This window comes from Schistocerca americana, chromosome 5 (assembly GCF_021461395.2).
Source record: "Schistocerca americana isolate TAMUIC-IGC-003095 chromosome 5, iqSchAmer2.1, whole genome shotgun sequence".
NCBI classification, from domain to species: Eukaryota; Metazoa; Arthropoda; class Insecta; order Orthoptera; family Acrididae; genus Schistocerca; species Schistocerca americana.
The window spans coordinates 127,669,189-127,693,559 of record NC_060123.1 but is presented as its reverse complement, the minus strand read 5'-3'; the positions used below and the strand labels follow the sequence as shown (position 1 = coordinate 127,693,559).

General features: G+C 41.7%; 1 protein-coding gene across 2 annotated transcripts in view; it reads left to right on the top strand.

Annotated features, from left to right (window-relative positions):
* Positions 1–24,371, top strand: part of LOC124615630 (GPI ethanolamine phosphate transferase 1) — a 264,269-nt gene that overhangs the window by 184,850 nt on the left and 55,048 nt on the right. For both annotated transcript variants that reach the window (XM_047143638.1, XM_047143639.1), the window contains 2 exons: positions 6,140–6,315; positions 6,399–6,586. In XM_047143638.1, the coding sequence (XP_046999594.1) occupies positions 6,140–6,315; positions 6,399–6,586 (364 nt within the window). The remainder of the gene's footprint in view (positions 1–6,139; positions 6,316–6,398; positions 6,587–24,371) is intronic.

Below are 24,371 nucleotides of genomic sequence, written 5' to 3'. Positions count from 1 at the left end.
TTAGTGAAGAAGAAATGAAGATTGCAGTCGAAGGACTCAGAAATAACAAAGCCCCAGGAGAGGGCAGAATAACATCAGAATTAATCAAGGAGGGAGGTGAGAGCTTACACTTAGAGATATATAAACTGATCCATTTGATATGGGAGAAGGAGACACTGCCAGAAGAATGAAAATTGGCTATAATATGCCCAATATACAATAAGGGAAGCAAAATGGAATGCGGTAACTACAGAGGAATCAGCTTGTTGAATGTAACGTATAAGGTGCTGTCCATCATTATCCTCAGAAAATTGCAACCATTCATAGAGAACAACATACAGGGGTACCAAGTTGGCTTTCGACCAGACCAGTTGACAGTAGATAACATTTTCACACTAAGACAATTGCTTGAAAAACACTGGGAATATGATAAAGATATCTACAGCCTGTTCGTCGATTTTCAACTTGCATATGACAGCAACCGCAGGAATAGCTTATACAATGCAATGCGTGACTTCAGAATCCCTGAGAAGCTAGTGAGAATGGTGCAAGCTTGCATGGAAGGGTCGAAGGCAGCAGTATGTTTCCGAGGAGCCACATCAGAAACATTCGACATTGAGACTGGCCTCAGACAAGGGGATGCTCTCTCATGTGTTCCGTTCAATGTCATCTTAGAGAAAGTAATAAAAGAGCGTAGGCACAGGAGTGTGCTGGAGTAGAGATGGACAGTAAATTCAATTGTCTCGCATATGCAGATGACATAGTACTACTAAGTGAATCAAAGCACGAGTTGAAAGAAATGTACCAGAAAATGGACAATTATGCACAGAACGTAGGGCTAAAAGTGAATCGAGAGAAAACAGAGTTCATGCAATTAGGAAGAAGACAAGAGCAGGAAGAATTTCTTGAGACAGATGGCAAGAGGTTCAAGAGAGCACACCAGTTCAAATACTTGGGATCTCGGTTTACCACGGACGACATAAAAATGGAAATCAAGGAAAGAACAGCAGTGGGAAGGAAATGCATGCATTCTCTCAGAGAGACGCTCGGCTCTAAATCGATCTCAGTGAACATTAGGATGAAAATTTACAATGCAGTGATATGCCCAGCAGCAATGTACGGTTCAGAAACATGGAGCACGACTAAGCGAGAAAGGGAAAAGCTATTAATATTTGAAAGAAGAGTAATGAAGAAGATATGGGGACCAGTTTTAGATAACGGAGAATAGAGGAGGAGGAAAAACGAGTAAGTCTACCTTCTGATGCGACAACCAAATATCCTGCAGAAGATAAAGAGCAAAAGAATACAATGGGTGGACCATGTAGCCTGTATGCCAGATGGAAGACAGGTGAAGAGGGCACTAATGGGGAAAACAAACACCAAACGCCCCATTGGACGACCAAGTCAGCGCTGAATGGACGACCTGACGAAGGACCTAGCAGCCCTGGGAATTGAAGACACCTGGAGGAACCGGGCACAAAACAGGAAGGAATGGAGGCAGTTTGTGGAAGCAGCACGTGGTCTGCAGGGCATGTAATCACTGCATATAAATCTTATCTTTCTATCTATCTATACCTTAACCTACAGTGCAGCCAAAGTACAAACACGTAATCAAACAAGAGAACATAAGAAACATGTACAGAAAAAATAATTACAAATAGGAAGTAATATAGCTCATAAAAGCAAAATAACGTAGACAAAATGAAATGCACTCAACGACAACACAACATTACCAAATGTAGTCAGAACACAGATAAAAGAAAATGATGAGAGAAAAAAAATATCTACCTAACTGCCCAAAGCAGTATAAACATACCAGAAACACAGAATATTGAACTCACTACACTACACAGTTTAAATACCAATGTGGGTAGAACTAACACATCACAATGCTATCATACACAGTTTATATGATTACAAATTTAGAGAAAGGGAAAAAAGCAGCATATGGGCCTAACATTTATCGCGCGCAGCACACTGTGCTCGTGAACGCACATTTAATGATGAACATTAACTGTATCTCACTTAACACTGCCTGGAAAGAGGGAGGTCACTGCTCCAGGATGGCATTTGTAAGGGAGGGGTTGGGCAGCTATTGGCAGCATCATGTGTGACGTCCATTGCTGTACAAATTATCTGCTAACCTCATATTGTACAGCAACATTAAGCTCCCTCAGGCTATGAAACAAACAGTGAGTGCCCCATGACAATTCAGCCTACTTATATCTTAAGGTAAAGTTAAAAGGGAGATAGCTGTGGCCACCCTTACATGAATGTGACATACAAACTTTTGACATAATTTTATGAGACCCAATTAGCAAAAATTTATCCTTAAATCAACGTGGTGTGTCAATATGTGGTAAATAATGAGTAAGAGAACACAGAAAGGGCTGATATTTCTGTGGTGCTAAGGTGTTTGGAGGAAAGGTTCATGACTGGGTTTCAGGTCTGTTTGAGTTCTGGATTCAGTGTGGTGTTGGTGGTGGTGGTGGAAGTGAGTTATGGTAGGTTGGGTAAATGAAGTGGGTCTGTGAGAAAGGATTTGTCAGCTTTGAGGGGACGTGGAGGATGTCTGGAGGTTGTTGTAGAGGTGGTGAACAGTGCTGCCCCAAGGCAGGAGTAGGAAGTGAGCAGTGTATAGACCTTTTTTGAGGCAGCGTTGTACATGTTGCTCTAGTTCCTGGAGGGCAAGAGTTTCAGTGTGTGTTGTAGGTTCCAGGAACTAGGGATTGCATAGCAGGAGAATATTACAAATATAGACAAGGTATAGCGAGGAGCTTTGGGCTTGATTGATATGGTTTTGCAGGACTAATTTGGTGAGGGATAAAGATTGGCAGAACCTGAACAGATGGAGGTCATTGTGGAGAAGTGTAGCAGCTGAAGATGGGTAATTTGATGGTAATGCCATTTGGGGGATACATCCTTCTGCAAGCCTTGCCACAGTGACCACATTCCGGAGATCCAGTAGGATCTCCAATCTCCTCAAACCCTTAGGCCCATCCCAGAACCTCTCCCCAAAGTCCATATCTCTCCTCACCCCTACCAGTCCCTGCATTCCTACCTTCTACATGCTTCCTAAACTCAATAAACCCAACCACCAAGGACGCTCCATTGTGGCCAGTTACTGTGCTTCCACTGAGAGAATTTCTGCTTTTGTAGATCAATGCCTTCAGCACATTACTCAACACCTACCCTCCTACATAAAACATACCAACCATTTCTTCCATCAACTCTCCACATTTCCTATTCCATTACCACACGATGCCCTGCTCATCACTATTGATGCCGCCTCTCTTTACAGCAACATCCCTAATGTCCGTGGCCTTACTGCTATTGAATGTTACCTTTCTCAATGCCCAACGCATTCCAAACCAACAACCTCCATCCTAGTCGCCACGATCAAGTGTATCCTCACCCGCAATTACTTTTCCTTTGAAGACATTACCTACAAACAAATCCAGGGTACGGCTATGGGTACCCGCATGGCACCATCCTATTCCAATGTATTCATGTAGCATCTAGAGGAATCCTTCCTTAACAACCAGAATCCTAAACCCCTCACCTGGTTCAGATTCATTGATGACATCTTTGTGATATGGATCGAGGGTGGGAACATCCTAACACCCTATCCACATTCCTCCAGAAGCTCAACACCTTCTTCCCCATTCACTTCACCTGGTCCTCCTCAAACCAAGCCAACTTCCTAGGTGTTGACCTCCACCTTAAAGATACTGAGGCCTTTGCAGACTGTAATTATCCTCCCAACCTTGTACAAAAATAATATCCCTTGTCTTCTCTTTAGCCGGCCGAAGTGGCCGTGCGGTTAAAGGCGCTGCAGTCTGGAACCGCAAGACCGCTACGGTCGCAGGTTCGAATCCTGCCTCGGGCATGGATGTTTGTGATGTCCTTAGGTTAGTTAGGTTTAACTAGTTCTAAGTTCTAGGGGACTAATGACCTCAGGAGTTGAGTCCCATAGTGCTCAGAGCCATTTGAACCATTTTGCCTTCTCTTTCCAGTCACCCACCACTACCCAAAGTCTCACTGTCCAGCCACAGAGGAGCATTTCCCTAGTAACTCAGGGCCACGAAACAACTGGACCACCCTGTTGCTCAGCATGCCACCCAACAAAACATTCTTCATTTCAGTGACTGCTTCACAGCCTGTGCCATATGCCTCCTTCCCACCAACACCAGCTTTCCTGAATTGCGCAGGTGGGAACTCCCATTGTCCCAGTATTGCAGCTCGACTGGAGTTAGCGATTCTGTGAAGGAGGTTGGATGAGAGGAGCAAGGAGAAGGAGAGGCGGAGGTGGGGATGAAGAAAAGGAAGGAAGACATCTGGGAAGGAGAGGCAGTGAAGCAACAGGATAGAAATGTGCGACTGGTGAGCTCATCCTGCCACAGGCAAGGGAAGTAGCGTATGGCACATGATGAACTGGAGATGTGGATTTGGAGGGAAGAGGGACTATGAATAGATCATATGGAGGGGAGCAGTTAGGATCCAACTGGCACAGATTGTGAAACAGGCATTGAAGTAGAGCATGTTGTGCCAGCAGAGTGTTGTTCCACTGGATGACCAAAGTCCATATGAAGGACATTGTCCAAAAGCCTAGCATTGGTATTTGGCTTATTTGTATGCCTGTTGGCTGATCAGTACCTCAACTGTACAGTGAGTGATTATGTTTACGCCTTTCGTTATTTAAGTACTCCTGTCTCAGAACACCCTACTCCATTAAAAAAGTTACGGAAGAAGTCAAGCAAAGCAATGGAAAAATCTGGGATGGAATAATGACAGTGTTATGAAAAGGATAGATCGCTACTCACCATATAGCGAAGATGTTGAGTCTCAGATAGGTGTAACAAAAATACTGCGAAACAAGTAAACTTTCAACCAAAAAGGACTTCAGTGGTATTCTTCTGCCCACCGAACATATACAATATCCTCATCTATCCCTACACAGCCCCTGCTCCCAACACCTTGCCTCATGGCTCTTATTCCTATAACAGACCTAGCTGCAAGACCTGTCTCAGACATCCTTCCACTGCCGCCTACTTGAGTCTGGTCAAGCATCATCTGTCCCATCAGAAGCAGGGCTACCTGTGAAACCAGCCATGTGATCTACAAGCTAAGCTGCAACTACTGTGTTGCATTGTACGTGGGCATGACAATCATCAAGCTGTCTGTCCACATGAATGGTCACCAAGAAACTGTGGAAAAGATTCACCTGGACCACCCAGTTGCTGAGCACACTGACCAACACAATGTTCGTCATTTTAATGACTGCTTTACAGCCTATGTTATCTGGATCCTTCCTACCAAGACCAACTTTTCTGAATTGCGCAGTGGGAACTTCCCCTACAATATACACTATGTTCCTGTAAGCCTTCTGGCCTCAACCTTTGTTAGTCGTTGTCCAGCACACACCTTTTCCCTTACTTGTTCCCACTCCAGCACTACACAGCTCTCTGTTCCACCAACGCACCCACAGTCTTTGTACTTCTCACCTTTCCCGATACGTCGTCTAGCCCCCTCCCCATCTAACCTCCTGACTGTATCTAGCTGCTCGACTGTCTTTCCATTTCATCCCTATATGCTCCCACAACCAGCATTGTGCTGTCCCCTACTCCTATTCTGCGTGTGTGTAATTTCAATGAAGGCCTTTTTGGCCAAAAGCGTACTTGTTTGACAGTCTTCTGTCTGCGACTCAATGACTCCACTAAATGGTGAGTATCAGTCTATCCTTTTCATAATATTGTCATTAGAGAAAGCAGTGTCATTCTGATGGGCACTTAGGTACGTAGGAATGCATGGGGATGAGGAAGCTGATATAGTAACCAGAAAAGCATTTACATGGCTAACTGATTTAAAATGAGTTATACCAATGGATGCAATGGAGTGGCTATCAGGGTCAAAGCTTCCATATGTGTGGCAAGTGTAGTTGCTTGAGGTGCAGTATGTCAACTTGAGACTTCTTAAATCAGTTATTTGGCAATGATGAACAATCTTACACCCAGTCCCAGAGATGGAAAGAAATGATTTCCATTATTTTGCTAAACTGAGAAGCTTACATAACAGCATTTATTAAAGCATACTGACTTATTGTTATGTACCACACTAATTATTTTGTTGTTATTTATAATATGATTTTGTATGTTTTCAGTGCAGTCTTTACCATCTCAATTCTACGTTTACTGCTGCTTACCACAAATTCTTTGGTGGGATGTCTTTCAAGACATTGATATTCTGGTTAATGTACTTAACCATGCCAAGCAGTACTGTGATGCAAAATATGGAATACTTCTCGTTTTTGCATACATAATTGGCATTGAAATCCTTGTAAGTATCTGTCTCGAATATAGTTCAAGTATGGATACAAACGAACTTGTTGAACATCAACTCATTTTAATATTAATTGTCAGGTACTCTCATTTTTTCATAGATTTGTACTAAGTTTTGGAATGTTGGGCATATTGTGCTGGCCCCTTTACATAAAAGGACAAAACAATGGTAATCGAGGACTAACAATGGTCTGGTGTGTGTCGAGTATATTTCTTGCCGTGTTTCCTATGCTCCCTGTCATAGGAAGTCAGCCACAGAATGAGATACTGTAAGTTTTACTTTACAATTACTTACTAGATAATGTATTACAATAATTATTTGTTACATGTCTGACCCATTTCTAACAAATTTCCTTTCCTTATAATGAGTCCCGTATATGTACACAGGTTTTCTCTCCTGGCATTGCATTCCTCTGTCTTAGTAACTTGCTTAATCCAAGCACAGATATAACAAAATGCTGAATAAATCTTTCATTCTACAACAGTGTGTACTCTCATTTGACACCTCCTGACAGAATAAAATTTCATGCAAGACTGGAACTCGAATTCTGGATCTTACTTTTGTGTGCAGTTTTCTTACCAACTGAGCTATCAACACACAACAAATGATCTACCATCAAAGCTACTCTGAAGAGCCAAATAAACAGGTACACCTGCCTAATATCATGTAGGCCCCCCGCGAGCACACAGAACTGCCGCAACATGATGTGGCATGGACTCGTCTGAAGTAGTGCTGGAGAGAGCTGACACCATGATTCCTGTCCATAAATCCATAAGAGTATGAGGGTGTAGAGATCTCTTCTGAAAAGCACATTACAAGGCATCCCAGATAAGCTCAATAATGTTCATGTCTGAGGACTCTGATGTCCAGCGGAAGTGTTTAAACTGAGAATAGTGTTCCTGTAGCCACTCTGTAGCAATTCTGGACATATGGGGTGTCACATTGTCCTGCTGCAATTGCCCAAGTCCGTCGGAATGCACAGTGGACATGAATGGATGCATGTGATCAGATGGTACCCTTACTTACATGTCACCTGTCAGGGTTGTACCTAGGCATATCAGTGATCCCATACCACTCCAACTGCACACACCCCACACCATTACAGAACCTCCAACAGCTCAAACAGTTCCCCGCTGACGTGAAGGGTCCATGGTCTCATGAGGTTGTTTCCATACCTGTACACATCAATCTGCTCGATTCAATTTGAAATGAGACTCATCCGCCCAGGCAACATGTTTCCAGTCCAATGTCAATGTTGACAGGCTCAGGCGAGGTGTAAAGCTTTGTGTTGTGCAGATATTGATGGTGTTTGTTGAATGGTTCGCACACTGACACTTGTTGATAGCCCAGCATTGAAATCTGCGGCAATTTGCAGGAGGGTTGCTCTTCTGCCACATTGAATGATTCTCTTCAGTCATCATTGGCCCGTTCTTGCAGAATCCTTTTCTGGCTGCAGCAATATTGGAGATTTGATGTTTCACTGGATTCCTGATATTCATGGTACACTCGTGAAATGGTCGTACGGGAAAATCCCCACTTCATCGCTACTTCAGAGATGCTGTGTCCCATTGCTCATGCGCTGACTGTAACACCATGTTCAAACTCACTTAAATCTTGATAACCTGCCATTGTAGCAGCAGTAATCGATCTAACAACTGTGTCTGACACTTATTGTCTTATGTAGGTGTTGCTAACAGCAGCGTCACATTCTGCCTGTTTGCCTAGGCATGCCTATACCAGTTTCTTTGGCACTTCAGTGTAGTATGAGAGAGGTGCTGGGAGAATTGAAGCTATGAGGGCAGGATGTCAGGTGTGCCTGCATAGCTCACTCTTTTAGACCATTACCTGTGCAGTGCTAAAATAATATTTGCTTTGATCAGTTTTATTTCTACATTCCTACTGAAGTGTCGTAATGATTAACACACTGGACTCTAATCAGTATAATAAAAGTAAGTGTACAATGTGCACACCGTTAACAATCAGAAACGAGTCCCAGTACAATCAAGGGAGTTATATGGTGTAGTACCTTCTCTCCTCGATCCACGAAGAAAATTCCCATTTTTATCTGAAGGGTGTGCTTTTGAAGATATAAGGGCTGGGAAGTTTCGTCCTCTAGAAATTTCTAGAACATTTGAGAGCATTCCACAACTTTCCAGAATGTTCCACCATGACCTGATATGTTCTGGAAGATCCAGGAATAGTTGGCAACTTTGAGGAAGATTCCAGAATGCTCGGGAGCATCGCAGAACATCCCAAAACAGTCTTGAATTTTGTGGAATGTGTTGGAACATTGTGGACCATTCAAAGCATTTTTGGTACATTCTGGAATTCACCACTGGTGGGGCTATCGATTGGTATGGGTATATGAAGCAAGACCTATCATGGACTTGAACATCAGTTTCTTATCAGTGACGAAGGGAGGAACTGGAAAAGTAGTGCAGTGAATGAATAAAAACAAACAGTGAGTGTGAGTAGTCAAAGTTATACAGTGATTGAATATTAATTGACAATAAAGTGTGTAAAGTGTCTTAGTGCATTTGTTAATAATGGTTGATATGGTTAATTTTTTAGACACTGCCCAAATGTAAAAGAGGAGCAGATCTTGCCAGTTCTAAAGCAAAATGACAAAAACAAAAAAGAACAGCGAAAAAGTGAAAGAGATGAAGAGATCGAAGCACGTCTAAGCTTCCAACGATCAACAGTGAGCACTGTGAGAAGTGGAGAAACCGAAGAATAACAAAATGAATGAATTGAAGAATCAGAAATTGCGACCCAGTCTTACAATAAAAGAAATCTAATTCAAGCCAGCCATGAAAATTATCCTACAAGAAGCGCAGATGAGGAAAAGTAAACAGTACAATCTAACAAATGAAGCATTCCACTACAGGCTGACAAAAGAATACAACAAACAGAAACTTAATGTAGTAAGAAATAATGGATAACATCTGCCAATTTTGCAATGCAAAAAAATTCAGTAGAGCATGAATGGAAAAATTGGATTAGTACCACTGGAAGCACCTTCGCAAGAATTTTTACACTACATGACCGAGGAAACTCCAGAGTCAAAACGCTTTCTTCAAAAAATAAAAGCATACAGTGCCTGCTTCCAAATGACTTCTTTTGGTGTCACTTCAGTCAACACTAACAGAGATGATATTGATTATGTTTTTTCAATCCAAGGACTTATCTGTCACAACATGGGCTCATTACTACAACTGCCCAATGAAGACGATAAATTTCTGCAATTATATTTCATTGGGAATGAAGGAACAGAAATTCATCAACAAAGCACAAATATCAGTGGATTGAGATGAGTAGTCCAAGATGTACAGAGGATCTTACATAGATACATTCAACTGATTCATATATTCAAAACAGCACTAGAATGAATGATTTCTGATGATTGTAAAGTTATAGTTCGAGCCAACAAAAGACCACCTGGAGAACACGAACATTGATTTTATGCACCTCAGATAGATGAAGTTGCCATCATAATTTTGTTGTGTTGTTGTGTGTGTGTGTGTGGGGGGGGGGGGGGGGGGAGGGAGAGTGACACAGTTTTACAATGAAGAGAAGAACTGAAATGCATTGCAGAGACACACTGCTCATATGATAACCTCCAATATCCATTAATAGTTCTGCATGGAAAGGATGACTATCATTTTAATATCAAACAAATCCAACCTGAAACAGCCATAGAAGCAAATAAAAAAAGTCACTTCCAATGAGTTCTACGCTTACTGCTTAATGATCAAAGACAATAAAACATCATATTCTCAATACTCGCCGTTTATTCCAACAATTCCTGGTAGATATGTATGCAAAAATAGAAGCAGAATGGGTGCTTTAGATAAGACAATCAGGAGAAAGTAGACACTGTAGAATACATTCACTTTTGAGATGCAGAAGATGACTGAAGAATACATTCACTTTTGAGACGCAATCATAGATGACTGAAGAATACATTGAATTTTGAGACGCAGTCGTAGATGACAGAACGGTTGACGACATTGGAATGATGGTGATCTTACCCTCATCATACATAGGAAGTTCAAGACACAGGCACAGGTACATTCAAGATGCTTTGACATACGGATGATCTGACCTCTTCTTAACATTCACATGCAACTCGTGGCTAGAAATCAAAGAACAACTGAGGTACGGACAAGCTCCATACATCGACACGACATAATGGCCCGAGTTTTCTGACAAAAACAAATGAGATTTATTGAAGTCATCACAAAATACCACACCTTTGGAACTGTTAGATGCTGGGTGTACACAATCGAGTGGCAAAAATGATCTCATATGGCTACACAACGGACTTCATCCCATGGATATTGATAAAATCATCCAAGCTGAATTTCCCAATGCACAAGAAGATCCAGAATAGTATGGCACAGCAGCAGAAAACATAATTCACAGACCATGCAGGCCATCAAACCCCAATGCGCCATGTATAATTTATGGAAAATACACACACACACACACACACACACACACACACACACACACGACACTGTACTTGGATGACGCGCAAACTTGAGTTGATGGCTATCCCGAATACAGATGATGATCACCCAAAAATGGTGGCTTCACAGCAAAAATACGAATATGAGACAGCGACAAACTGTAAATAAATATTCAGTGGGTAGTATTGTATAACACACTACTTTACAAAATGTTCCAAGTGCACAGAAACGTAGAATACTCCAATTCTGTGAAATTCATCAATATATCTGTAAGTATCTGAACAAAAGCAGTGATATGGTAGTATTTCAAATAGCCAAAGATAGCAAACAATAAAATGGAAACAACGAGACTCTCATGTATCAAATGGGAAAATAAAGTGACATTGTCATTTACCAAATGGGGAGACACATCAACATAATGAAGCAGCGTGTTTTTCCATGCACAAATGTCAGCCAACTGTGCAAATCTAGCAGTATGTTAGAAAAATGGATAGAGAGTTTACTTCACAAAAGACACTGCAGAAAAATTACAGCTCTTTACCAGCTGTGCCAAACAGATCCGTTCACAAAAACATTACTGTGTGTTGATGTCTCTACCTGTTATATGCAGAGCAAAACAAGAAAAATCTTTCAGTGATGAAAACAAGGAAATGCAGCAGAAGATCATTCAGGAATAATGAAAACTGGTGCACTAGGCTGAGTATATACCGTGCATCCAAACAATGCCGAATGTTTCTATCTCTGGATGTTGCTACACAAAATATGGGAACCAGAAAGTTTCACAGATCTCCAGACTGTTGACGGTTGGCTGTGCCAGACATACAGAGAAGCACGCCAACACTTAGGACTACTGGAAAACGACAACGAGTGAGAATTAACAGTACAAGAAGCCTCACTAACAGCCTCTGCTGAACAAATGAGAGATTTATTTGCCATAATTCTAACAACATGTAACCCATCAAATGCAAAACAGCTATTGGACTCCTTCAAAGAGAGGATGAGTGACGACCTACTATACCAAATCTGACAAGTTCATCCTGAATTCACTATCGAATTCAATGATGACATCTTCAATGAAAAACTCATTTGCCCAGAAGCTAGATATTTAGTAATAAACAACCAGACATTAGTACAACTTGGGATGCAAGCACCACGAAAAGATGCTATCAGTTTGCTTAACTTTGAAATTACAAAGGGAAAAAGCTACAATGTTGATGAACAATTTCAGTACATTGCTCACAGCAAACCATCCTCAATAAAAATGAAAAGGAAATTTACAGCTTTATCATGGACCGGATCGACAACAACACTGGCAGAATTATTTAGCTGGATGCGCCAGGCGACATCGGGAAAACGTTTCTAATAAATCTATTGCTGGCAGAAATATGTGCTAAACAACACATCACACTTGCTCTGGCATCATCCGGCATTGCAGCCGCACTTACACAAGGAGGACAAACTCGTCATTCCACCCTACAACTTCCGTTGAATATAGCCGAAGAACAATTCACGGTATGTAAAATCTCAAGAGCATCTCGATGGGGTAAACATCTAAACCAAGCTAAAATTATCTTCTGGGATGAAAGCACAATGGCACACATGAAATCACTCAAAGTCAAAGACTGAACATTACAAGGCTTGTGAGGAAACTCTGAAGTAACGGGAGGAGCTCTACTCATATGCTCAGGATATTTTTGACAAACACTTCCAGTTATCCCCAATTCAGCATCAGCAGATGAGATCATTGGATGCTTAAAGAAATCACATCTCTGGCCACCCATACAAATACTGTGACTAACAATAAAATGTGAGAGTTGAACTATTGAAAGATGCAACAACAGCACATTTGGCTCAACAGCTTTTACAAATAGGTGAAGGCACATATCCTACTGACCAGATGACCAGCGTCACTAAACTCAAGTGATTTCTACAACATAGCCACTGCTGAAAATGAACTCCTCGACCAAATTTAACCAAACATTGTTCACTACTATACCAGTCTGGACTGCCTATTTGAAAGGGCAGTTTTGGCAACTAAAAGAATATTATCGGCGACATCAGCTTTAATATTCAAAAGAAAGTTTCTGGTGAAAAGAGAATATACAAACCGATTGACACAATGGTAAATGCAGAAAAAAGTGTGAACTTCCCTGCAGAATTTCTAAACTCTTTGCAAGTGCCATGAATGCCATTACACTGTCTTCAACTTAAAATTGGCCTGGCCCCGGTATCTGAATGGTCAGCATGACGGATTGTCAATCCTCCGGGCCCGGGTTCGATTCCCAGCTGAGTCGGGGAATTTTCTCCGTCCAGGGACTAGGTGTTGTGCTGTCCTCATCATCATCCTATCATCCTCATTGAGTGCAGGTCGCCGAAGTGGCGTCGAATTGGAAGACCGGCACCCGGCGAACGACCTGCTCGATGGGGGGTCCTAGCCATACGATTAAATAAATAAACTTGAAATTGGATCTCCGATCATACTACCCAGAAATCTCAACTCACCAAAACTATGTAATGGAACAAGGATGATCGTCAAGCAACTATCGAATAACATCATCAGAGCCAAACTTATGACTGGAAAATACTAAGAACACACGCAATTTATCCCCAGAATACCAATGGTTCCAATTTAAAAGACTACAGTTTCCGATCAAATTAGCCTACATTTTTACAATTAACAAACTGCAAGGACAAACTTCAAAATATCGCAGCATCAGCCTCAAAGATCTTGCTTCTCTAATGATCAACTATATGTAGCTTGCTCTCAAGTAGGAAATTAGAAAAATTTGTGCTTATAAGATAACAAAATGAAAAATGTTGTTTATAATCAAATATTGTGAATAGTTGGAATACGTTTCCAATAATTTTTTTCACCACGTATACATTAAAGTTTATCCTTTTATTCCAATTACCACACAATCTCATATCACTTCCCTGAGGCAATACTTAGCTTTTCCATGTTTGTTTTTATATTATAGATCATCATATTCTGGGGTAACTTGTCATTGAGGAAAAAAGTGTTTGTTACACAGAAGTGTGCATTAAGAACTGTGTGATCTCCACTCTAGAACCTCTTCTACACAGGTCTTTAACAAGTCGGGCACACTGACAACAGCCTCATAGTACATCTACTGTCTTATGAAGTTTGTCATCAGCAGTCAGTAACAGTTTGAAAACAACAGCTGTTGTTGTTGTTGTTGTTGTGGTCTTCAGTCCTGAGACTGGTTTGATGCAGCTCTCCATTCTACTCTATCCTGTGCAAGCTTCTTCATCTCCCAGTACCTAATGCAGCCTACATCCTTCTGCATCTGCTTAGTGTATTCATCTCTTGGTCTCCCTCTACGATTTTTACCCTCCACAGTGCCCTCCAATGCTAAATTTGTGATCCCTCAATGCCTCAAAACATGTCCTACCAACCGATCCCTTCTTCTAGTCAAGTTGTGCCACAAACTTCTCTTCTCCCCCATCCTATTCAATACCTCCTCATTAGTTATGTGATCTACCCACCTTATCTTCAGCATTCTTCTGTAGCACCACATTTCGAAAGCTTCTATTCTCTTCTTGTCCAAACTAGTTATCGTCAGTGTTTCACTTCCATACATGGCTACACTCCATACAAATACTTTCAGAAACGACTTCCTGACACTTAAATCTATACTCGATGTTAACAAATTTCTCTTCTTGAGAAACGCTTTCCTTGCCATTGCCAGTCTACATTTTATATCCTCTCTACTTCGACCATCATCGGTTATTTTACTCCCTAAATAGCAAAACTCCTTTACTACTTTAAGTGTCTCATTTCCTAATCTAATTCCCTCAGCATCACCCAACTTAATTTGACTACATTCCATTATCCTCATTTTGCTTTTGTTGATGTTCACCTTATATCCTCCTTTCAAGACACTGTCCATTCCGTTCAACTGCTCTTCCAAATCCTTTGCTGTCTCTGACAGAATTACAATGTCATCGGTGAACCTCAAAGTTTTTACTTCTTCTCCATGAATTTTAATACCTACTCCGAATTTTTCTTTTGTTTCCTTTACTGCTTGCTCAATATACAGATTGAATAACATCGGGGAAAGGCTACAACCCTGTCTCACTCCTTTCCCAACCACTGCTTCCCTTTCATGCCCCTCGACTCTTATAACTGCCATCTGGTTTCTGTACAAATTGTAAATAGCCCTTCGCTCCCTGTATTTTACCCCTGCCACCTTCAGAATTTGAAAGAGAGTATTCCAGTCAACATTGTCAAAAGCTTTCTCTAAGTCTACAAATGCTAGAAACGTAGGTTTGCCTTTTCTTAATCTTTTTTCTAAGATAAGTCGTAAGGTCAGTATTGCCTCACGTGTTCCAACATTTCTACAGAATCGAAACTGATCTTCCCCGAGGTCGGCTTCTACCAGTTTTTCCATTCGTCTGTAAAGAATTCGTGTTAGTATTTTGCAGCTATGACTTATTAAACTGATAGTTCGGTAATTTTCACATCTGTCAACACCTGGTTTCTTTGGGATTGGAATTATTATATTCTTCTTGAAGTCTGAGGGTATTTCGCCTGTCTCATACACCGTGCTCACCAGATGGTAGAGTTTTGTCAGGACTGGCTCTCCCAAGGCTGTCAGTAGTTCTAATGGAATGTTGTCTACTCCTGGGGCCTTGTTTTGACTCAGGTCTTTCAGTGCTGTGTCAAACTCTTCACGCAGTATCTTATCCCCCATTTTGTCTTCATCTACATCCTCTTCCATTTCCATAATATTGTCCTCAAGTACATCGCCCTTCTATAAACCCTCTATATACTCCTTCCACCTTTCTGCCTTCCCTTCTTTGCTTAGAACTGGGTTGCCATCTGAGCTCTTGATATTCATACAAGTGGTTCTCTTCTCTCCAAAGGTCTCTTTAATTTTCCCGTAGGCAGTATCTATCTTACCCCTAGTGAGACAAGCTTCTACATCCTTACATTTGTCCTCTCGCCATCCCTGCTTAGCCATTTTGCACTTCCTGTCGATATCATTTTTGAGATGTTTGTATTCCTTTTTGCCTGCTTCATTTACTGCATTTTTATATTTTCTCCTTTCATCAATTAAATTCAATATTTCTTCTGTTACCCAAGGATTTCTATTACCCCTCGTCTTTTTACCTACTTGATCGTCTGCTGCCTTCACTACTTCATCCCTCAGAGCTACCCATTCTTCTTCTACTGTATTTCTTTCCCCCATTCCTGTCAATTGTTCCCTTATGCTCTCCCTGAAACTCTCTACAACCTCTGGTTCTTTCAGTTTATCCAAGTCCCATCTCCTTAAATTCCCACCTTTTTGCAGTTTCTTCAGTTTCAATCTGCAGTTCATAACCAATAGATTGTGGTCAGAATCCACATCTGCCCCAGGAAATGTCTTACATTTTAAAACCTGGTTCCTAAATCTCTGTCTTACCATTATATAATCTATCTGATACCTTTTAGTATCTCCAGGATTCTTCCACGTATACAACCTTCTTTTATGATTCTTGAACCAAGTGTTAGCTATGATTAAGTTATGCTCTGTGCAAAATTCTACAAGGCGGCTTCCTCTCTCATTCCTTCCCCCCCAATCCATATTCACCTACTATGTTTCCTTCTCTCTCTTTTCCTACTGACGAATTCCAGTCACCCATGACTATTAAATTTTCGTCTCCCTTCACTACCTGAATAGTTTCTTTTATCTCGTCATACATTTCATCTATTTCTTCATCATCTGCAGAGCTAGTTGGCATATAAACTTGTACTACTGTAGTAGGCATGGGCTTTGTGTCTATCTTGGCCACAATGATGCGTTCACTATGCTGTTTGTAGTAGCTAACCCGCACTCCTATTTTTTTATTCATTATTAAACCTACTCCTGCATTACCCCTATTTGATTTTGTATTTATAACCCTGTAATCACCTGACCAAAAGTCTTGTTCCTCCTGCCACCGAACATCACTAATTCCCACTATATCTAACTTTAACCTATCCATTTCCCTTTTTAAATTTTCTAACGCACCTGCCCGATTAAGGGATCTGACATTCCGTGTTCCGACCTGTAGAATGCCAGTTTTCTTTCTCCTGATAATGAACCCAGCTGATCTTCCCTGAGGTCAGCTTCTACAACTTTTTGATTCTTCTGTAAATAATTCATGTCAATATTTTACTACCATTTCACACCTGTCCTCACCTGCCTCCTTTGGAATTGCAATTATTAAACTCTTCCTGAAGTCTTACAGTACTTCACATATGTCATATACCTTGCACACCAGATGGAATGATTTTTCCACTGCTGGTTTTCTCCTATGATCTGATTAATTCTGAGGGGATATCATATTCTCTAGAGGTCTTGTTTGCAATTAGGTCTTACAGTGCTCCATCAATTTCTTTTCACAGTGTCATATTTCCCACCTCATCTGCATTTACTTCCTCTTCTTTGTTACAATACTGTCCTCAAGTTAACTTCCTTTATGTAGACCATCTATATATTCCTTCCACCTTTCAGCTTTCTGTTCTTTGCTTAGTACTGGCTTGCCATCAGAGCTCTTGATATTCATACAGTTACTTCTCTTTTCTCCAAAGGTCTCTCTAATTTTCCCATTGTTGCCATGTTTCTGATAGTTATGTCTGCTTCTACAGACTTGCATTGTCCTCATGCCATTCCTGCCTGGTTATTTTGCACTTACAGTCAATCTCATTTGTAGAAGTCTGTAATCCCTTTTACATGCTTCATTTGTACATTTTTATATTTTCTCCTGTGCAGTTAAATTTATCTGCTATGTTGCCAAAGGATTTCTATGAGGCCTTTACTTTTTACCTCTGTGATCCTCTGCTGCATACACTATTTCATCTCTCAGAGCTACCAATGCATCTTCTATTATGTTCCTGTCCTCTGCCCAAGTGCAACATTGCCTAATGCTACCTTTGAAACTTTCAATGACCTTTGGTTCTCTCAATTTATTAAGGTCCATCTCCTTGATTTCCTACCTTTCTGCAGTTTCTTCAGTTTTAATCTGCATTTCATTTCATAACCACATCTGCCCCTGGAAATGTCTTCCAGTTTAAAATCTGATTTTTAAATCTTTGTCTTACCATCATATAACCAATCTGAAACCATCCAGTGTCCCAGGTGTCTTCCACATATGCAACCCTCTTTCAAAATTCTTAAACTAAATCCTAGCAATGATTAAATCATGTGAATAATTTCTGTTACCTCATTGTAATTTCTTTCAATCCTTTTTTCATCTGCAGAGCTAGTTGGCATATACATTTACATGAATATTGTGTTTGTTGACTTCATGTCCATCTCAGTTACAACGATTTGTTCACTATACTGTTTGTAACAGCTTATCCGTGTTCCTGTTTTCTGATTCGTTATTAGGCATACTCTTACATTATACCTATCTGACTTTGTGTTGAACCATATACTGACCTGACCCGAAGCCGTGTTCTTCCTGCCACTGCACTTCACTAATTCCTACTAAATGTAACTGAAAGCTATCCATTTCCCTCTGTAAATTATCTAACCTACCTATCTGATTAAGGACTGTAACATTCCACCCTCTGCCCCATAGAATGCCAGTTTTGTTTCACCTGCTGACGACATCTTCCTTTGTGGTCCCCTACCAGTGGTCTACTGTGGGCCTATTTTATCTCCAGGATATTTTACCCAAGAGGATGCCATCATCATTATGCCAGATAATATAGCTACATAAAATAATGGTGCAGTTCCTCATTGCTTACAGCCATTTGTAGTACCAGTACCAACACAAAAAGGCCGTGTTGGCAGAATTACTTCGCCAGATCAGACAATCATCCAGACTGTTGTCCTTGCAGATTTAGAAAGTGCTGGTGCATCTCTTCTGGAATCATATGACATTATGACCTCTCCATGGACGCCCTTCCAATGGGATTGTGTGCACAGTACTGTATTTATATTGTAGAGGAAATTTATTTGCAGTTGGAAAAATGAACCACTTTCACCTGTGTATTAGAATGACTACAATGAAAATTTGTGCCAGACTGGGACTCGAATCCAGATTTCTTGCTTTATGTGAGCAGTCACCTTAAAAGCTTCAGCTATTCATGCACAAATAATGGCCAGACACAAACTTCCTGGTATTGGTGAATAAATACAATATAGAGTTCCTCTGTTATTAAGAAGTACAATGCAGTGTTCCTTTGGACATGCATGCATTTTGCCATTTCGTATATACTGTAGAGGCAAGCAAGGCCCTAATTCCTCAAGGACCGTGGTTTATGGAGGAAGAGGGATCACTCAGTGAAAAATAATATGAGAAGTCCTGGCAGCAGGCAGCAGTCTTGCTGCTAACAAGATAAGGGGATGTCCAACAACACTGCATCCAGTTGAGTCAAAAGCTAATCATTCTCCAAATCAGACCGTATTTGTTAAAAGGCCTCAATGTTTAAATAATGTTGGGAGTTGCTTGAACTATCAAATTTGAGGACTCAGCCATCAATCCTCCTGGTTGTAGGAGTAATTTGTGGCCCATCTGGGTGGGAGAAATTGCTTCAAAGTGTTACTGGTTTCTGGTGTCTAGTTAGTGATTCACAGTGACTGATAAGCTTATTGTTGTACTACAGAAGATGACAAGAATTTGCTGATATGTTGCAATGCACAAGTGTGGTTTTCTGTCCAGTTTTTCGAGGTTTTCTGCATGAATGTTGTAGCTCAATGGGTGCACATATGGTCGTAGGTAGAGGCCTCGTATTAGACTGAAGCTTTTAGGTAGTTGCAGAGGTCTTAAAAGTGTATTGACTGATCTACGTAACTGGAACTTGGAATCTTTCTCAAGGTAATTTGATTCATTCTAGTGTGGGATTAGTGCCAGTTTTTATCCTGGGACCTCTGCCTTTCACAGGCAAGTGCTCTACTGACGGAACTATCCAAGCATGATTTATGACCGACCCTCACAGCTTTACTACCCCAAGCAATGGCATATGTTTAAAAATGTATGGATTATTGCAGGGGTCTATGTGAGAAGATGGTTGGTTCATACATGCCATACGTAGCATACCACAGTATGATATCAGCTCCATAGTCTTGACAACTTGTTGTGTTATTCCAAGTTCTGTAAGGCCAGTCGTCATCAACTTTGGAACAATAAAGTTCATGAAGACTGAATGGTCTGGTCGCATATCAGTGTTGGCATGCTGCTTTATGGATTTATAGTGAATTATGTAGTGCCAGGAACATAGTAATAATGCCAAAATGTGCAATCTCTGTGCTTCTTTGGTAGTAAACAGGAGGAGGAGCCAACAATATTGTGAAAAGGAAAGTTGCTACTCACCATTTGAGCTGCAGATAGGCACAACAAAAAGACTGTCACAAATATAGCTTTCGGCCCATAAGGCCTTCATAAGAATTAGACAGGAAACACACACATACAAACTCACACACACACACACACATGACTGCGGTCTCAGGCAACTGTGACCAACAGCGAGCAGTATCACTGGTGCATGATGGGAGTGGCGACTGGGTGGGGTTAAGGAGGCAGCTTGGGCAGGGAGGGGGAGGGATAGTAGGGTAGGCGTAGCAGACAGTGACGTGCTGCTAGGGAGCACAGAGGGACGAAGTGGAAAGAGGGTAGGACAGCCATGTGCAGCTGGGAGATTAGACAGAGGGGCGGAGTGGTGGGGAAGGAGGATAGCGGAAAATGTCAGAAGTTAAAAGACTGGGTGCAATGAAGGAATGAGGGCTGTGTAGTGCTGGAATGGGAACAGAGAAGGGGCTGGATGGGAGAGGACAATTACTAATGAAGGTTGAGGCCGGGAGGGTTACAGGAACATAGGATATATAGCAGGGAATTTACCCACCTGTACAATTCAGAAAAGCTGGTGTTGGTGGGAAGGATCCATATGGCACAGCTGTGAAGCAGTCATTGAAATGAAGGATGTCATGTTTGGCAGCATGCTCAGCAACAAGGTGGTCCACTTGTTTCTTGACCATAGTTTGTCAGTGGAAATTCATGTGGACAGACAGCTTGTTTGTTGTCAAGCCCACATAGTATGCAGCACAGTGGTTGCAGCTTAGCTTGTAGATCACATAACTGGTTTCACAGGTAGTCCTGCCTTTGACGGGATAGGTGATGTTTGTGACTGGACTGTAGTAGGTGGTGGTGGGAGCATGTATAGGACAGGTTTGTGAAGGCTTCAATGAGACCCTCAGTATATTTTGAGAGGGACCACTCGTCACTGCAGATGAGGTGGAGGTCAACATCTAGGAAGGTTTCTTGTTGGGTTGAGTAGGAACAGATGAAGCAAATAGAGGAGAAGTTGAGGTTCTGGAGCAAAGTGGATAGGGTGTCCTCACCCTCAGTCGAAATCGCAAAGATTTTATCAATGAATCTGAACCAGGTGAGGGGTTTAGGATTCTGGCTGTTTAGGAAGGATCTCTCTAGATGGCCCATGAATACATTGGCATAGGATTGTCCCATGCAGGTGCCCATAGTCATACCCCTATTTGTTTGTAGATAATGCCTTCAAAGGAGAAGTAATTGTGGGTGAGGATGTAGTTGGTCACGGTGACTAGGATGGAGATAGTTGGTTTGGAATCTGTCGGACTTTAGGAAAGGTAATGTTCAGTAATGGTAAGGCGATGAGCATTTGGGATTTTAGTGTAAAGGGAGGTGGCATCAGTAGTGATGATCAGGGCAACATATGTTAAGGGGACATGAACTTTGGAGAGTCGGTAGAGGAAATGGTTGGTAATTTTTGTATAGGAGGATAAGTTCTGGGTAATAGGTTCAAGGTTTTGGTCTACTAGGGCAGAGATTCTCTCAGTGCAGGCACAGTAACCGGCCACAATGGGGCATCCCAAGTGATTGGGTTTATGGATTTTAGGAAGCATGTAGAAGGTGGGAGTGCGGGGAGTGGAAGGGATGAGTAGAGAGATGGACTCCAGGGAGAGGTTCTTTCTCAGTTCTATCCCAGTTTGACCCACTAATTCCACCTCATCCAGTTACATCTGTCATACCCCTTCTTCATACTTATCCATCCCGCTACCCACAGTAAAATATATTTGTATATTACTTATATCGTTTTTCATCTCATTGTGACTTGTCGCCAATTTTAGTGAGTATTCACCTGTTACTGTCGTTGACTCCCACAGATTTCAAATTGTTTCCACCTGTTGCCTCCGTTTCATCCTTCTTGTGATTTTTCACATGTACTTGGGTGTCGTTTTGGGTATTTTTTCGGACATAATTCTGTGTTGCTCACATATTTTTTCACATTTTTTCCACCACCATAGATCCTTTCTCCTTCCATCTGCGTCAATACAGAAAAGTTTCCTTATCCCTAGACAGAACCCAGTCCCACATACTGTTCCTGCACTGTTGCTTGACTCATGGAATCCCCCCCCAAATGGCCTTACCATCAAATTACCCATTTCCGGCCGCCATCCCTCCTTCCACAATGACCTCTATCTGTTTGGATTCCACCAGTCTTTAGCCCTCACAAACATAGTCCTACACAACCATATCAACCAAACCCAAACCACCTTGCAGTATCTTCTCTCCATCCACAAAATTCTCCTGCAATGCAATCCCAAATACCTGGAACCCATAACACGCATTGAAACTCTTGCCCTCTATGGACTAGAGCATCATGCACAGACACACCTCAAAAAGTTCTCCATCCTGCTCACTTCCTCCTCACGCCTTCAAGTACCACTGACCACCCCCTCCACAAAAACCTCCAAACCTCTTCCATGTCCCCTCATAGCTGACAAACTCCATCCTGCAGACCTACTACATTTACCCCACCCTCCAAAACTCCCTCCCATCACCACACACAATCTAGAACCTAAACAGATCCAAAACATAGTCTTTAACCTTCCTTCCAGAAGCCTTGGCCCCACAGAAATATCAGTCCTTTCCAAAGGCCTCACTTTTTGCCCCACTCCCAAATTCAGTCATGCAGGACTTGTTAAAGACCTTCTCTCCTTCTCCTGGTCCCTACAGTGGAAACACTTTTTTGCCACCAACCCTACCAATCAGACTTGACCAAAGACCGATGTTGAACCCTGCCTAACTCAGTTCACTCCTCCGTCCAACCGTCATCCACACCCACTGCACCCAAATCACCCACTCTTAACCTTCCAGAATTTCTTAACCTCGAACCTTGCCTCACCATCATTCCCCAAATCTTTCACCATGCAGATTAACCTTACAACCGCAGAAAGAACCACAGTCCACTATCTTAAAACTGATCCTGATCATATAATCCTACCTGTGGATAGAGGCTCCACCACTATTGTTTTGAAGCGCAAGGACTATCTGCAGAAGGACTCAGTCATCTGTCAGATACATCCACCTACAAATCTTGCCACAGTGACCCCATTCCGGAAATCCAGCAGGATCTTCAGTCAGTCCTCAAATCCTTAGGCCCTTCCCAGAAGCTCTCCCAGGAGTCCTTCTCCCTACTCACCCCTACCCCTCCTCACACTCCCACCTTCTACATGCTTCCTAAAATCCATAAACCCAACTGCCCAGGATGCCCCATTGTGGCCAGTTACAGTGCCCCCACTGAGAGAATCTATGCTCTTGTAGACCAACACCTTGAACCTAATACCTGGAACTTACCCTCCTATATAAAAGATGATAACCATTTCTTCCACCAACTCTCCACAGCTCCTGTCCCTTTACCACATGGTGCCCGGCTCATCACTATTGATGACACCTCCCTTTACACTAAGATCCTTAATGCCCAGGGCTTTACCACTATTGAACACCACCTTTCCCAATGCCCGACAGATTCCAAACTAACTACCTCCTTCCTATTTGCTATGACCAACTATTTCCACACCCACAGTACTTCTCTTATGAAGGCATTACCTACAAACAATCAGTAAATACGGTTACATTCACAGCTTTTGTTTACTGTAAAGAAAATGATCATAGGATATAATAACACTTCATTCAAACTGAAACTAAACTTGCAGTTATTTTAAGGTAATTATCTTTTTAGCAGTTTGATGCGTGGAGCACAGAAACACACAACAGAAGACAGCATTCACACTAGCTTTGCTACTTAAATGCCGTTTTGTGTTGTGTGTTGAAAGCAGAGAACAATGTTTTCTGCTTTGTGTTCCTGTGCCACATGCATCGATCTGCTGTAGGTGAGGGTTACCATTCCCTTACTTTATGTATTGCTCCATCCATAAATTTCCATTAGTGCTATAATTATCTTTTTACCATTACATAAACCTAGTATTCTCATAAAATTGTACATTTCAATGTTTTCCTTCTATGTGGATAATATTTTTCATTTGATAATTAATGTAATACCAGTCCAGCTTTAATGGGAGATTTTGTGGATCTTTCTGTTTAAATCCATTATTCATATGACCATTGTTATCATCCATGATCCATGGACCTAGCCGTTGGTGGGGAGGCCTGCGTGCCTCAGCGATACAGGTAGCCGTACTGTAGGTGCAACCACAACGGAGGGATATCTGTTGAGAGGCCAGACAAACGTGTGGTTCCTGAAGAGGGGCAGCAGCCTTTTCAGTAGTTGCAGGGGCAACAGTCTGGATGATTGACTGATCGGGCCTTGTAACA